Here is a 13,091-nt window from a genome sequence, read left to right as displayed (position 1 = left end):
GCATTAAATGCACCTGCAAAGTAGGTAACCGGACCAGCCTTTTCTAAAAAAAATGAAGAAGATAATGAACAGTGCTGAGATCTGTTTTTGGTCAAAGTTCATTTCAGTCCTCTATCTTTCAATTTGATTTAATGGCGCCTATAATTGACCCTAAAACTTTAATTTTCTTACGAGTTTGCCCCTGATTTTGTCAATTGAACCCCCATAGTTGGCCGCCTGTTGCAGAATGGTCCTTGGATGTGAATTGTGTCAATTTAACCCCTAATTGACCCCAAAACTTCAATTGTCTTGCAATTTTTCCCCTGATTTCAATCAATTAACTTGGTAAAAATTAAATTTAGTCTCTTAAAATTCTAATATTCTCAATGAAGCCCAAATTAGGCTCCCAAACTTAATTTTTCACCAATTAAGCCCCAAATAAAATTAATTTGATCCATTTAAAGTATAATTAAGTCCTTGCACTTAATTAAATCCTTCAATTGGACCCAAATTAATTCTTAAACATAATTAAAATTTAACTTGGCCCATGATTAAATCAAATTGGCCTATTAAAAATTTAATTATGTCCTTGGACTTAATTTTTATGCAAATTCATCCAATAATCATTTAATTTAACAGGCTTTTAGAGTATGTGCAATTAATCAAATATTGTTGGGCTTCTTATAACAGTCGTGCCTCAAATATCGACTGAAAATGCCCAATCTGTTTGGGTGGCAAAAATGTTATTACAACTGGCAACAGCATTATCTAATTTAATCTGCCGCACAGCACTTGCATGAAATTACTGTAGAGTGATTTTCAGAAGCAAGAGAAAATATGACAGGAGTAATTCATAACTACAATGATACATTAAAAATCTTAACCTCATATTCAAACTAAGATTAAAAAAGATATAGGGAACAGTTACAAGAAGTTTAAGGTCCTTGTGTTAGCTCTCTCCTATGAGTAGCCAAAACCCATTTCATATTTGTCTATTTCTTGGCATAGGTAATTAACATTGAATTCTGCTGTAACTTGAAACCCTGAAGTGCATGCATAGCGACTGTTGATTGCATCTCATCTCCGTACTCCACAAAGGCAATCCCAGGCTTTGTTTCCACCATCCTGACCTCCTTAAAACCAGCGTACTGCTGGAATAACATTTGCAGCATCATTGTAGTAGTCTCATTGGGAAGATTTTGAATAAACAGAATGTTATTTGGAGGAGCTGGAGCCTCAGGGACCATAGATTTCACACCACCTAGATAGGGTATTTGAGAAAGCTGCAAAAATTTGAAGTAAAGGTAAGGATCATACTAAGAGATATTGGACATCCTTTTCAGAACAGTGGAAAATGACAACAAATTGCCAGTTTCAGAAAACAGGCTGCATCCTTGTGAATCTCAGAAATGAACTCTTTCACTAATTAATGGACGTGAAACTAATTTCCAGGAGTAGCTTCTCACTAGACAAGGCAACTAGCAACAGATTGTTTCCATTCTGTGAATCTAACTGGATGATGTAGTTGGATAAGTTAATCAACATAGTAGAAGCAAATAAATGTTTTCCATCAGTAAATAGAAGTTACATTCTAGATTGAGCAACTAAAAATGTAATCCTCTTTGCCTAGCTCAAGTTCAGTTTAAATATATTGACCTGCATCTTTACTTTATAGCAAACAAATAAAATAATTTGTAAGAAGTCAACTTAATGGTCAAATCCTAATATCAAATTAACTTACAACAGCTGAATTTCAGGTGAATCATAATCACAAACATGGATCCAATTAATCTAGATACAGAGGAAAATGAGGTTAACCTACAAACCACATTATAAAGAACCCAGTAGTGGTAATCCTAAGAAAGCAGAAAACATGCTTACAGGAGGTGTTGTCCCGTAGGCGCCGCCATATGCAGGAGTCAGACCCACTCCCACTTGATTAGTATCATGTTGATCTTTCTTCTTTTTCCCTGCCATTTGAAAAATATAGATCTCAGAGGGAAATAAATCAGAGACAATCTACACATTCATCTCAAATTGGTTTCTTTCCTACTATTTAAAAAGGAAAAGAAAAAAAAATAGCATGTTGCACAATTCAGTTACTATCAAGCATGCTTGAAAAAAAAAAGACAAATAAATCCCTAGATGCTAGTTTAATTTTTTTAAGGGTAATTAAGTAATATTATGGTGCTGAAAAAAAAAACAAAAATACTGATTTGTTGCAAATCAATTTGGTAATGATCAATGGGTCATGTGAAAAAGACCTTACTACCCTAATCAGAAAGAATTTGTTCTTTAAAGGAGTAGTGGGAGGAAAATAGAACTTGAAAAAGTTCAATAACCACAAACTAACAACCAAATGAAACCTAAGTTAGAGGCTATAATATTGGATATTCAGCCTAAAGCTTAATAAACATAAAAACTCTGTAGATCTGGTATGACACGTCATGCTCCAATGAGATATGGACTTAAGCTTTCTGAAGTGGAGTCAGAGTCATCAACAAAGTAGGATGTGTTGTTTGAGGATGAGGTAGGAAGCTGATATGTGGAGGATTGGTTCTAGAGGTTCTTAGTAAGAACTTGTTTTGTTCTATATATATATATATATATAATTAGATGAACAAGTCACTCTTTCTATAATCTATATGTGAAGGCTATGAAATTATGAAATTTCCAAGTCAGACAATAAACTAATAATTATAGTTACACAAAAATCACTCTATAATCTACAAGGGCAAGGCCATGACATTGAAATTGTGAAATTGCTAGGTCAGACCGTAAATACACACAAAATTACAATTGGTCACACTCAATCCTTGAAATAATGGCAAAATATTTTTTTTTTTGAGAAAAAAAAACACAAAAGTGCTACTACTCCCTTGTGCAAACACAGAAACAAAAGCATGCTATAAGAAAATGCTTAGCATTTATCATTGAGCTTCTTTCTATCATTCACTAACATACAGAAAAGAAACAGTGTGTGTGTGTGTGGGGGGGGGGGGGACATCTTACCTTTTTCCTCATGCCTCCTTCGTTTTTCCCGAGGAACAAAAGTACCATCAGCCTTTGCTACAATATCTGATTTAGTTTTTGCATATTGTATTCTCTGCATTAGAAATATTGTTTGACAACATTAATTCATTGCAGAAGAGAAGGATCCATGCTTTACAATAGTTGAAACATAGAAGTATAAGCTCAGTAAAGCGAGAAAAAGAAAACAATTCTGTGCCAATAGATTAAACAACAATAAAAAACTAAAACAAGTGAAAAGGTTATTCTATACTTCGAGGCAGGAAGGATCAAAGTCCACCCAGAAAATTGTCTAAGAATCTCTATAGTTTTACTGATTGATGCTGCATAAGCATGACCATGTACCTTACATGCAAACAAGCATCTAATTATTTTCTAGGTCAAGCTATGGACTAGCGATGCTTACAGAATAAGAAATAAGCAGATAAGCACTAAAAAGGGCAGCTGCAAAATCTGGGTCCATTTGAGCCCTCCTATCCCACCTAAGCAAGGCATTTAATCTCCAAGGAAAACAATACGGAACCCTTTTTCAGAAGGTTGCCTAAGTTATTACATACTTTCCCATCAAAACTCTGCCTAGAAATCTAAAATCATACCCATAGTTTCACATATGAAAACAAATAGGATAATTTCAAAACATTAAAAAAAGAAAAAAAAAACTAGATGCATAAACTAATGATACAAGCATACCATGGGCTTATCATAAAAGGGGAAAGACTGCATTTGCCTCATGGCATTAGAGGCAGACTGAACATCCTCAAAAACAACCCAAGCTTGCCCTTTGTGTTTCAATGTCTTGAATGCCAATATCTCCAGTATCTTCCCGAATTGCGAGAACACAGCGTGCAGAGCTTTCTTCAACTCTTTTTTTTTTTTTTTGGTTTTCAAATCAGACATTACAACATAGAAACTATATATATATAAGAGAAAGAGAAAGAGAACGAGAACGAGAACGAGATTTGAAATTTAATAAAAAAAACAGAGAGAGAGAGAAGGGAATTCGGGCATTACCATCGATTTTGATTTTTTCGTTGAGGTTATTGATGTAAATAGTCATGTTCGAAGAGACTTCAGTACCTGTGCTACTATTATTATTGATATTGTTATTCACATCAGCCATGTCTTTTCTCTCCAGCAATGCCATGATTTTCCACTCTTGATTTCTTTGTGAGCCAGACTGGGGTTTAATCTGATTTCTCGAGGGTTCTACACATTTGCCCTAAAAATAATAATTGCAATCAAAAGGAGGAAGGGAAGCGCATCTGCGTTAGGCCCAACTTGTCTACCCAATCCACCTTCTTGAGTTAAGATTGGTCAGTGAGAAATCGGCTTGTTTGTTCGGCCGATCATAAGATAGAGTCCATTTTTGTTTCGGCCCATTACTCAAGGCCCTCACTTTGGGATCTCAGATTGGTTCGATCAAGTCTCCTGAACCGACCACTTGAATGTGACCTCTAAATTCCTGAAGCATCATTTATGACTTGTCTTCGTAGATACTAGTTACATAACCCGCGCGATGCCGCGGGTTAATTTTTTTTATATAAAAAATATTAAAAAAACAAATATCTAAAAGTATTAAGTCTTTTTACGAAACTACACCCAAGAGTCTTGAGTTTGGCTGCAACACCTAATCTAAAAGTAATATTAATAATATTAATAATAACATTAAACTTACATGACTCAAGTTTAAGTGGGTCTGGCTGCAATACCAGATTCAATAGTCTTGGATGTGGGTCAAGCTGTAAGGTCGTGTCCTAAGAGTATGATAATTAAATAAATTAATTAAAAATAAAAAAATAAATAAAAAAAACCAATAGGAAGAAAAAAAAACTAATTAAGAAAAAAAATCTAAATTAACTGGGTTAACCCTTCAAACCAGGTTAACCCGTCAAACATTGGATTCGTGTCGTGAAAGTTTGATAACTAAATAGAAAAAAAAATTTGATGGGTTACCCAGAATTAACTGGGCTAACCCGTCAAATCAGGTTAACCCATCAAACCTGGGATCCATGTCATGAAAGTTTGATAAGTAAATAGAAAAAAATTGAACATTAACAAACTAAATTAAACAAAAAAAATTAATTAAAAAAAAACAAACAAAATGCATTAGCCTTTTTACTATGGACTGCACTGTGCAGTCACAGTTAAAGGTATAAAAACGGCAAAAAAGAAAAAAAACAAAAAACTACAGGCATCAGCCAATAATTAAATAGAAAAAAAAGTTAATATTGATGAGAAAAATTAAATAAAAAAATATTAATTAAAAAGAAAAAAATAAAAGAAAAAAAAACTTATATGAAGAAAAAAAACTAATGAAGAAAAAGAAAAAAATCAAAATTAACTGGGTTAACCCGTCAAACCTGAGATCTGTGTCATGAAAGTCTGATAACTAAATAGAAAAAAAATTAATTAAAAAAAAAAGACATCAGTCTTTTCACCGTAGACTGCACCATGCAGTCCATGGTGAAAGGCATAAAAAAAAAAGAAGCAAAAAAAAAAACTAAAAGCATCGGCCTTTTCATTGTGGACTACTTACAATATTAAAAGATGAAATCGGAAGAAAAAAACTAATGAGGAAAAAGAAAAAAAATCTGAATCAACTAGATTAACCCGTCAAACCTGGGATTCGTGTCACGAAAGTGTGATAACTAAATAGAAAAAAATATTTAATATTAATGAACTAAATTTAAAAAAAAAGATTAATTAAAAAGGAAAAAGCAAAGAGAAAAAAACCTACAGGAAGAAAAAAACTAATGAAGAAAAAGAAAAAAAATTGAATCAACTTGGTTAACTCGTCAAACCTGGGATCCGTATCATAAAAGTCTAATAACTAAATAGAAAGAAATTTAATACCAACAAACTAAAATAAAAAAAAAACAATGAAAAAAGACAAAAAAAAAAAACTAAATGCATCAGCTTTTTCATTGTGGACTGCACTGTGTTGTCCACAATAAAAAGCTTCAAAAGGAAAAGAAAAGGAAAAAAAACAAAGGCATACGTCACGGGTTAATTTTTTTCTTTTATAAAAAATATCAAAAAAAGCTAAGATTTAAGAGTGTTAGGTCTTTATGCAAAGATATACCCTATAGCCTTGGGTCTAGCTGCAACGATTGACCCAGGAGTAATATTTATAATATTAATAATAATATTAAACATACATTACTCAAGTTTAAGTGAGTCTGGCTACAACACCGGACTCAAAAGCCTTGGATGTGGGTCTGGCTGCAAAGTCGTGTCATAAAAATATGATAATTAAATAGATTAATTAAAAAGAAAAAAACAAAGAAAAAAAACCAACAGGAAGAAAAAAACTAATGAAGAAAAAGAAAAAAAATCTGAATTAACTGGGTTAACCCTTCAAACCAGGTTAACTCATCAAACCTGCGATTCGCGTCATGAAAGTTTGATAACTAAATAGAAAAAAAAATTAACGGGTTAACCCAGAATTAACTGGGTTAACCCGTCAAGCCGGGGATACGTGTCATGAAAGTCTAATAATTAAATAGAAAAAAATTAACATTATCAAACTAAACTAAACGAAAAAAATTAATTAAAAAGAAAAAAAAGCAAAAATAAAATTCCGGGTTTACTCGTCAACCCAGGTTAACCCGTCAAACTCGAGATCCATGTTATGAAAGTCTAATAACTAAATTAAAAAATTTAACATTAACAAACTAAATTAAAAAATCATTAAAAGAAAAAAACACAAAGAAAAAATAAAAAATAAACCTTAAAGGCATAAAAAACAAAAAAAAAAACAAAAAAAGAAGACTGTTCAGAGTTTCATTGTGGACTGCACAGTGAAACACTGAGCAGTTTTAGTATATGTTCTAGTTCTAATTCTAATTCTAATTCTAATAGAAGGGTTGCACAGTGGTGCGTGCAAAGTGGATCTAAAACTATGAACTTGTTGTTTGGTTTCTCTCTAAGGCATTCTCTGGTGCAAAAAGAAAGAGATGGGGAAGCTGTAACCTGTCGAAAAAAGACAGGGAGAAATATGGCAGGGAGCTAGCCACGTAGCCACCAAAACTAACAAAAGAAAAAAGGCTAGAACTTATCGCGAGAATGAATAAAACTCTCCCCGATAAATACTTTGAATCCACAGTAAAAACAGCACAGGAATTCACAGTGATTTTAAACACAATCTACGAGGATTCACTGAGCAGTTTTAGTTTTTTTTTTTAATTAGGTTATTTTTCGCGCTTGGACCAAAATTGTTTTGAAAGTAAAAATGATAATATTTGAATCATGAAAAACTTTTTAGTATTTTCATTAAATTTAATATAATAATTTAAACTTAAATTTTTTTGATTTGATTTTTTATTTAGCATGAATTTTAAATTAAATCTTATAGAAGTTGCCCCAATATGACATTATCAAGAGGGTAGGTACAAAGAAAAAAAAAAGAAACATGTTATGTTAACCCTAGACAACCTGCTAAACCTATAACCCGAGTTATGGACTCCAATAAAATTTTATTTTTATTTTTATTATATGATAAAAAAAATATAAAAATCAATTTACTATCAACTTAATACTGAATAATAAAATTCAATAAAAACTCCACACTAAAAAATGAAATTGAAAAAAAAAATCAAATGCTAAAAAAAGGGGAAAAAATAAAGAAAAAGCTTGTTACAACAAAGCCCTAACCCGGGGGTATGCGGGAGCTAATGAATTATTAGGCCGAGTTGGATTTGAACCAATGTAGGCATGTCGTCAACGAATTTATAGTCCGTCCCCATTAATTGCTCGGGCATCGACCCAAAAAGAAAAAATCCTGACTTTTTAAGTGTCAAGAAATCATCTCAATCCAATAGTTTAAATTTTTAGGTGAGGTCTCAGGATATAATTTATATTATTCTCTAACACATCCTTTTAAGTGAAAGCTCTTTGGACTTGAAACTTGCACAGGCTCACACTACCTTGTGCTTAATTTTTATCAAATAAATAGGGATTGTGAGATTCGAACTCGTGACCGCTTGATCATCAAGGCTCTGATACAATATTAAAGAATCATCTCAACTTAATAACTTAAATTTTTAAATGAAATCACTAAATATAATTTATATTATTTTTTATATTAAAAATCTCGTAAACTTCCTTTCATAATACCCTATCTCCAAGGTAAGTCGAATCTCTACTGCCTTGTTGAAAGAGAGATGTCCTGAACCACTAGACAACGAGGGTACATTTGCTCGGTCGTAAGCGTATTATATTCATATTATGTCTACCGCTTCATTTTTTAAAAGGAAAGAAAACATAGATAAGTCGTTTGTTGCCTATAGCGTGAAACACACGTGACCTTAAACTAAGATATTCATGGTACAACACAAATATATTATAAAATAATTAAGAAGAAATATATCAGCATGTTTAACTATAAACGGAGCCATGTTGTCAATAACTCCTGAATTTTAATTAACAGAAAGGCCAAATTGCATCTTTACAATGAAAAGGAAGGTCATGTGATCACCATGTATTCTTTTTTATTATTATTATTAACATGAGTGTTTGGCGAGTTTACGCGCACCTCGACTAATCCCATAGGTCCTGAAATTAATAACCATATAAGCCTCCAGGGACTATCATATTAGCAACCACAATAATCATCATATATTCTATATTATAGAATCATTGCAATTAGTGGGAAAGTTGACCTCACTTGAGAAGCTACAACTAAAAGCTCACCCCATTCCCAAAATTAAGCCTAATTTTCAAACCTTTTACCAGAAATCAAACTTGAAAAAAGAAGAAGAAGATGATTTAGATTCGTAGAAATACTCGATGCTAGCTTTTAAAAAATCAGAGGATAAGGATGGGTGGGATTTGGCCATCGTCAATTTTCAAAAGGCGAGAGCACCTTTTCTTGATGTATGTATACAAATACAAGACGTTGCTTTGACTCCCACTCCACTTCATTTGGTTCATTTCTAGCTTTCTTCAGTGCCCCAACTTCCCTGGATACAAAAGGAGACAACGAGAAAACAAGGACCGACAATTTGAGTAATATATCCTAGCTAGGGCTTCTTCGGTTTAAAGAAATCTAACTTATATTCTCCTTATCTAGTGTTGGAGCAGCAGCTATCAAGAAGGGAAGGATCTGTTACAAAAATGGCAGAAATCTTTACAGCTAAAGAACTCGAGAAAGCCGCGACAAGTACCATGAGAGTAGAATTCTTGGCCATGGAGGTTTTGGGACACAGTTTACAACAGATGGAAGAACTGTTGCAATCGACAAGTCCAAAACAATCGATCACAGCCAAATCGGGCAGTTTATCTATGAGGTAACTTTGATTCCTTTTTGGAAAAAAAAAAAAAAAAACAGAGAGAGAGAGAGAGAGAATTCAGTTGAAGCTTTAATTCAAGCTTTCATGCATGCTGCTGTAAGTTTTGTTTAAAAATATTTTTAGCAAAAGCAACAAATGAAAAAGGAAAATGTTATTTTTTATCGTTGTATTTTTTATTATGTAATTGTTTTTAACAAAAAAAAACAGTTTTTTTTATTGACGTTTTATAATTCATTGAATAAAAATTAACACCAATTAAAAAACAAAATTGTGAAAACTATTATAGTTTGAGCTAAAAAGAAATGTATGTTTTTAATAAAAACCCTAATATTTTTATTAAATATTATGATCATTATTTTATAAATAAGAAATTATTATGCCATGACTAGAAAAAAACTTTTTTTTTCTAGTCATTTTCTCTCTCAAATATCAGAAATGAAAACATAAAATGAATGAAGTTTAGCATTAAAACATTAGAACTTTCAAAACATAGGGACTAAAATTAAAAAAAGTAAAAACTTAGAAACCAAACCAAATTGTAGTTTTATGTGTCCCTTGAACAGTAAAAAAGGAAAAGGTCTATTTTTTTGTTTTAGAGTTAAATTAAGTCCTTCTTGTTTTAATTTTTAATTAATAAAATTATATTATATTTTGTACTATTAGGCAACATGTATCAATTTATTATCGATATATTTTTTTAACATCGCAAATACCTTTAACATGTAAACTGCAACAATATATTTACGAGGTTTAAAATTATCTTAATATAATATTAAATAATCAAATTTTTAAAAAAAATTATACAATTTTTTAAGGATAAAAAAAAAACTTACTTGTGGCAATCCATAATCACGTCTCCTCCACAACAACAATAATAATAATAATAATAATAATAAGATAAAATACTGTCTTCATTTAGTTTGTTTTTTTTATTTTAATTATTATAATGACCCCGACCTTTGTAATTAACACAAAGGTCGCATTGCATATTTTGGTATATAATAAAGCGCAGAACCAAACTAGAAAAGGAAGGTCACGTGACCATTACAGAATCGTTGCAATTAGTCTGAAGTTGACGTCACTTGAAAGCTACAGTTAAAAGTTCATCTCTTGACCGAAGCCTAATTCGCAAGCCTCTGAACTGAAGCCTTTTAAAAAATAAGAGGATAAGAATGGACGAAATTTGGCTCTTCTCAATTTCCAAGTGGCGAGCGGACTTCTTCTTGACGTGTGTCTAAAAAGACGTCGCTTTGATTTGGTTCATTTCGCGCCCATCTTGTTGATTTGGTTCATTTCGCGCCCATCTTGTTCAACTTGTATGGGAACGTTTGGGAACGCGGCTGCGGCTGCGTTCCCAAAAAATTTAATTTTTTTTTACTAAAATTTAATATGATTTGTATGTTTTGGATTATTTTGATGTACTGATGTCAAAAATAATTTTTAAAAAATGAAAAAATATCATTAGCATGCATTTTAGCATGAAAAGTTATTTGAAAAGCACCCGCAACTACACTGCCAAACACGCTCTATGTTAAAGTTTAGTTTAGCTAGATGTAATTTTGCTTGAATATAAAGATTGAAAAGTAAATTGATTGTAATTAATCTTTTAAAATTCTAATAACATCACATTAATCAATTACACTACTAAACTATGTCCACAAACAAACTCAAAAACCTCTCTATAAAAACTTGAATTAAAACTCTAGAATGATAGACAAAAATACAAACTAGAAATGTCATGTCGAGCGAGCATGCACGTGTGACTTAAGTTCCAAGCCGACCTAGCCTAGGAGACCCTTTAAAAATTTTGGTACTCTACGAATTGAATTTTAACTCTTCAACTTTGCAATATAAAATATATAAGAAAGTTTTGTAATTTTTCAATGTAAAATTAAAGGATTATTAGTTTATAAAACATGACAACCAAAAATTCATTGAGATCAATTAATTTATCATTACTCATTATTTGTTTCAAACAAGTTAATTTTATTTTAAATAATTATTTTCAATAAAGTTATAATTCTAAAATTGAATGGACTCTGTTTTTAATTTGATTTCAAATATATGCATTAATGATTTTTTAAAAACAAATTTCTAATACAACTTCCCTGAATACAAAGGCAACAATGAGAAAACAAAGGCATGTGACCGCCAATTAGTTTAAACAAATCTAACTTATATTTGCCTTATTGTTTTTACTTGTGCAAAGAATGAGTTTTAAAATCTCTCAATCATTTATTCCATTAGCTACAAGAAATAGAAAAAAAAGGTAGACTAAAAATTTCGAGCAGTTGAGACTTTAAATCCACTCAAGCTTTTGGAAAAATTATCTATTGTTTTTTTTCTTTTTTAATGGTTTGACAAATAGATTTTATATTAATACGTCAAACTATTTTTATGTTAAACAAATCTATATTTTAATCAATTGTATATTTTTTTTCCTAGTTAAAACTAAAATTTAGAGCACCTCAATCATTTAATGTAGTTGATATTGTTCAAAATAAGCATAGAGTAATTAAACGTGAGCATGCGTTACTTAATTTATCTACCGACCAAATATGTTGACCAAGGAAGACCGGTATTCATATATATTAAAATTATAAGCATGTAATATTATATATCAAGGCAAACTTACAGTCAAAATTAAAAATTAGCACGTACATCAAATATATATCCAAACTTGCAATTAATATCAAATTAAAGTCTTAATATGCATTCTAAACATACAAAATAGTTAGACTTTAATTGAAACAAAGTAAGGTAGCAAGACCTTTTAGAATCTAATTAAGATGAATATAGTTATTATTAAAAATTAATTATTTGTCCTTAAAGTTTTAATGTTTCTTATTTGGTGCAAATAAGATGTTTATTACAATAAGTTTTTCAAGATTCCAACAACACCATCTTATTTAAATGCATTTCTAAATAAGGTCCACAAACACAAGAAAAGAACTCAAGTATCTCTTTACAAAGAACAAACCTAAGATCTAGATTGAGAGCAGAAGTAAAGCTTAAAATTGAGCTAAAATCAAAGGAGAAAACACTAAAAATTAAGGTGAGAAAGAGCTGTAAAATTTGTTTAAACTTTTGTAGAAATTGCTTTCTATAATCCTTTTTTTATAGTGGGTTTTGGAACCAAAACTAATAAAGAATTAATTATGATATTTACAAGAATAAATTCTATCCATAATAAACTTTGATTACTCGTCGTAAAACCATAATTAATCCTCATAGTTTTAGCTTTAAATCTGATTTATTTTTTTGAAAAGGTCATCTAGATTTTGAAAAACTGATCAGATTTTATTATTCATGAGTTAAATTGGACAAAACAATAGGTTGTCAAAAAATATTTATTTATGGGCCAGAGAGTTATAAATCCAAGCCCAAAATAGATTGGTAAAAAATATTTTTTTCTAGCTTAAAAAATTACTTTACAATAAACACAAGCCATGCCCAGTCAAAATCCTAAGTGTGAGCCGGGTCAGGCCACATGTGTGTGTGGCTTAAAGCTCAAAGCCCACTATGCTTAGGTCCTCTCATTTAAAAAAGTTTGGGTGCTCTTTAGATCTAATTTTAACTCTTCATTTTCCTACTAAATAAATACAAGAAAACTTGTTTCTTTTCTATATGAGATAGAGTTGTAGAGGGTTTTGAGTTTCTCAAATCATGTTATCTAAAGGTTTTTAAGATTAATTTACTATTCACCCACAATTTATTTTAATCATATTAGTATTTCATTTTAAAGATTTTATGTTAGAGAATAAATTTCAACAAAGTATTTAACTCCAAAAG

General features: G+C 31.0%; 1 protein-coding gene across 2 annotated transcripts; it reads right to left on the bottom strand.

The window, feature by feature from the left end:
* Nucleotides 1–845: 845 nt before the first annotated feature.
* Nucleotides 846–4,260, bottom strand: LOC18109788 (U1 small nuclear ribonucleoprotein A). Of its 2 annotated transcripts, none has more exons than XM_024594691.2 (5): nt 4,021–4,260; nt 3,700–3,872; nt 2,992–3,085; nt 1,861–1,949; nt 846–1,262 (listed from the first exon to the last, which is right to left on the bottom strand). In XM_024594691.2, the coding sequence occupies exons 1-5, from the start codon at nt 4,151–4,153 to the stop codon at nt 972–974; spliced, it is 780 nt and encodes a 259-aa protein (XP_024450459.1). In that variant the 5' UTR covers nt 4,154–4,260; the 3' UTR covers nt 846–971. The 2 variants fall into 2 exon arrangements, with proteins under 2 accessions (XP_024450459.1, XP_024450460.1); XM_024594692.2 differs by having other exon boundaries at nt 3,700–3,919; nt 4,021–4,167.
* Between the last annotated feature and the right edge of the window lie 8,831 nt (nt 4,261–13,091).

The sequence above is a fragment of the Populus trichocarpa genome, chromosome 2 (assembly GCF_000002775.5).
Source record: "Populus trichocarpa isolate Nisqually-1 chromosome 2, P.trichocarpa_v4.1, whole genome shotgun sequence".
NCBI classification, from domain to species: Eukaryota; Viridiplantae; Streptophyta; class Magnoliopsida; order Malpighiales; family Salicaceae; genus Populus; species Populus trichocarpa.
Note: the sequence above shows the minus strand (reverse complement) of the source record. Positions and strands in the feature narration are given on the sequence as shown.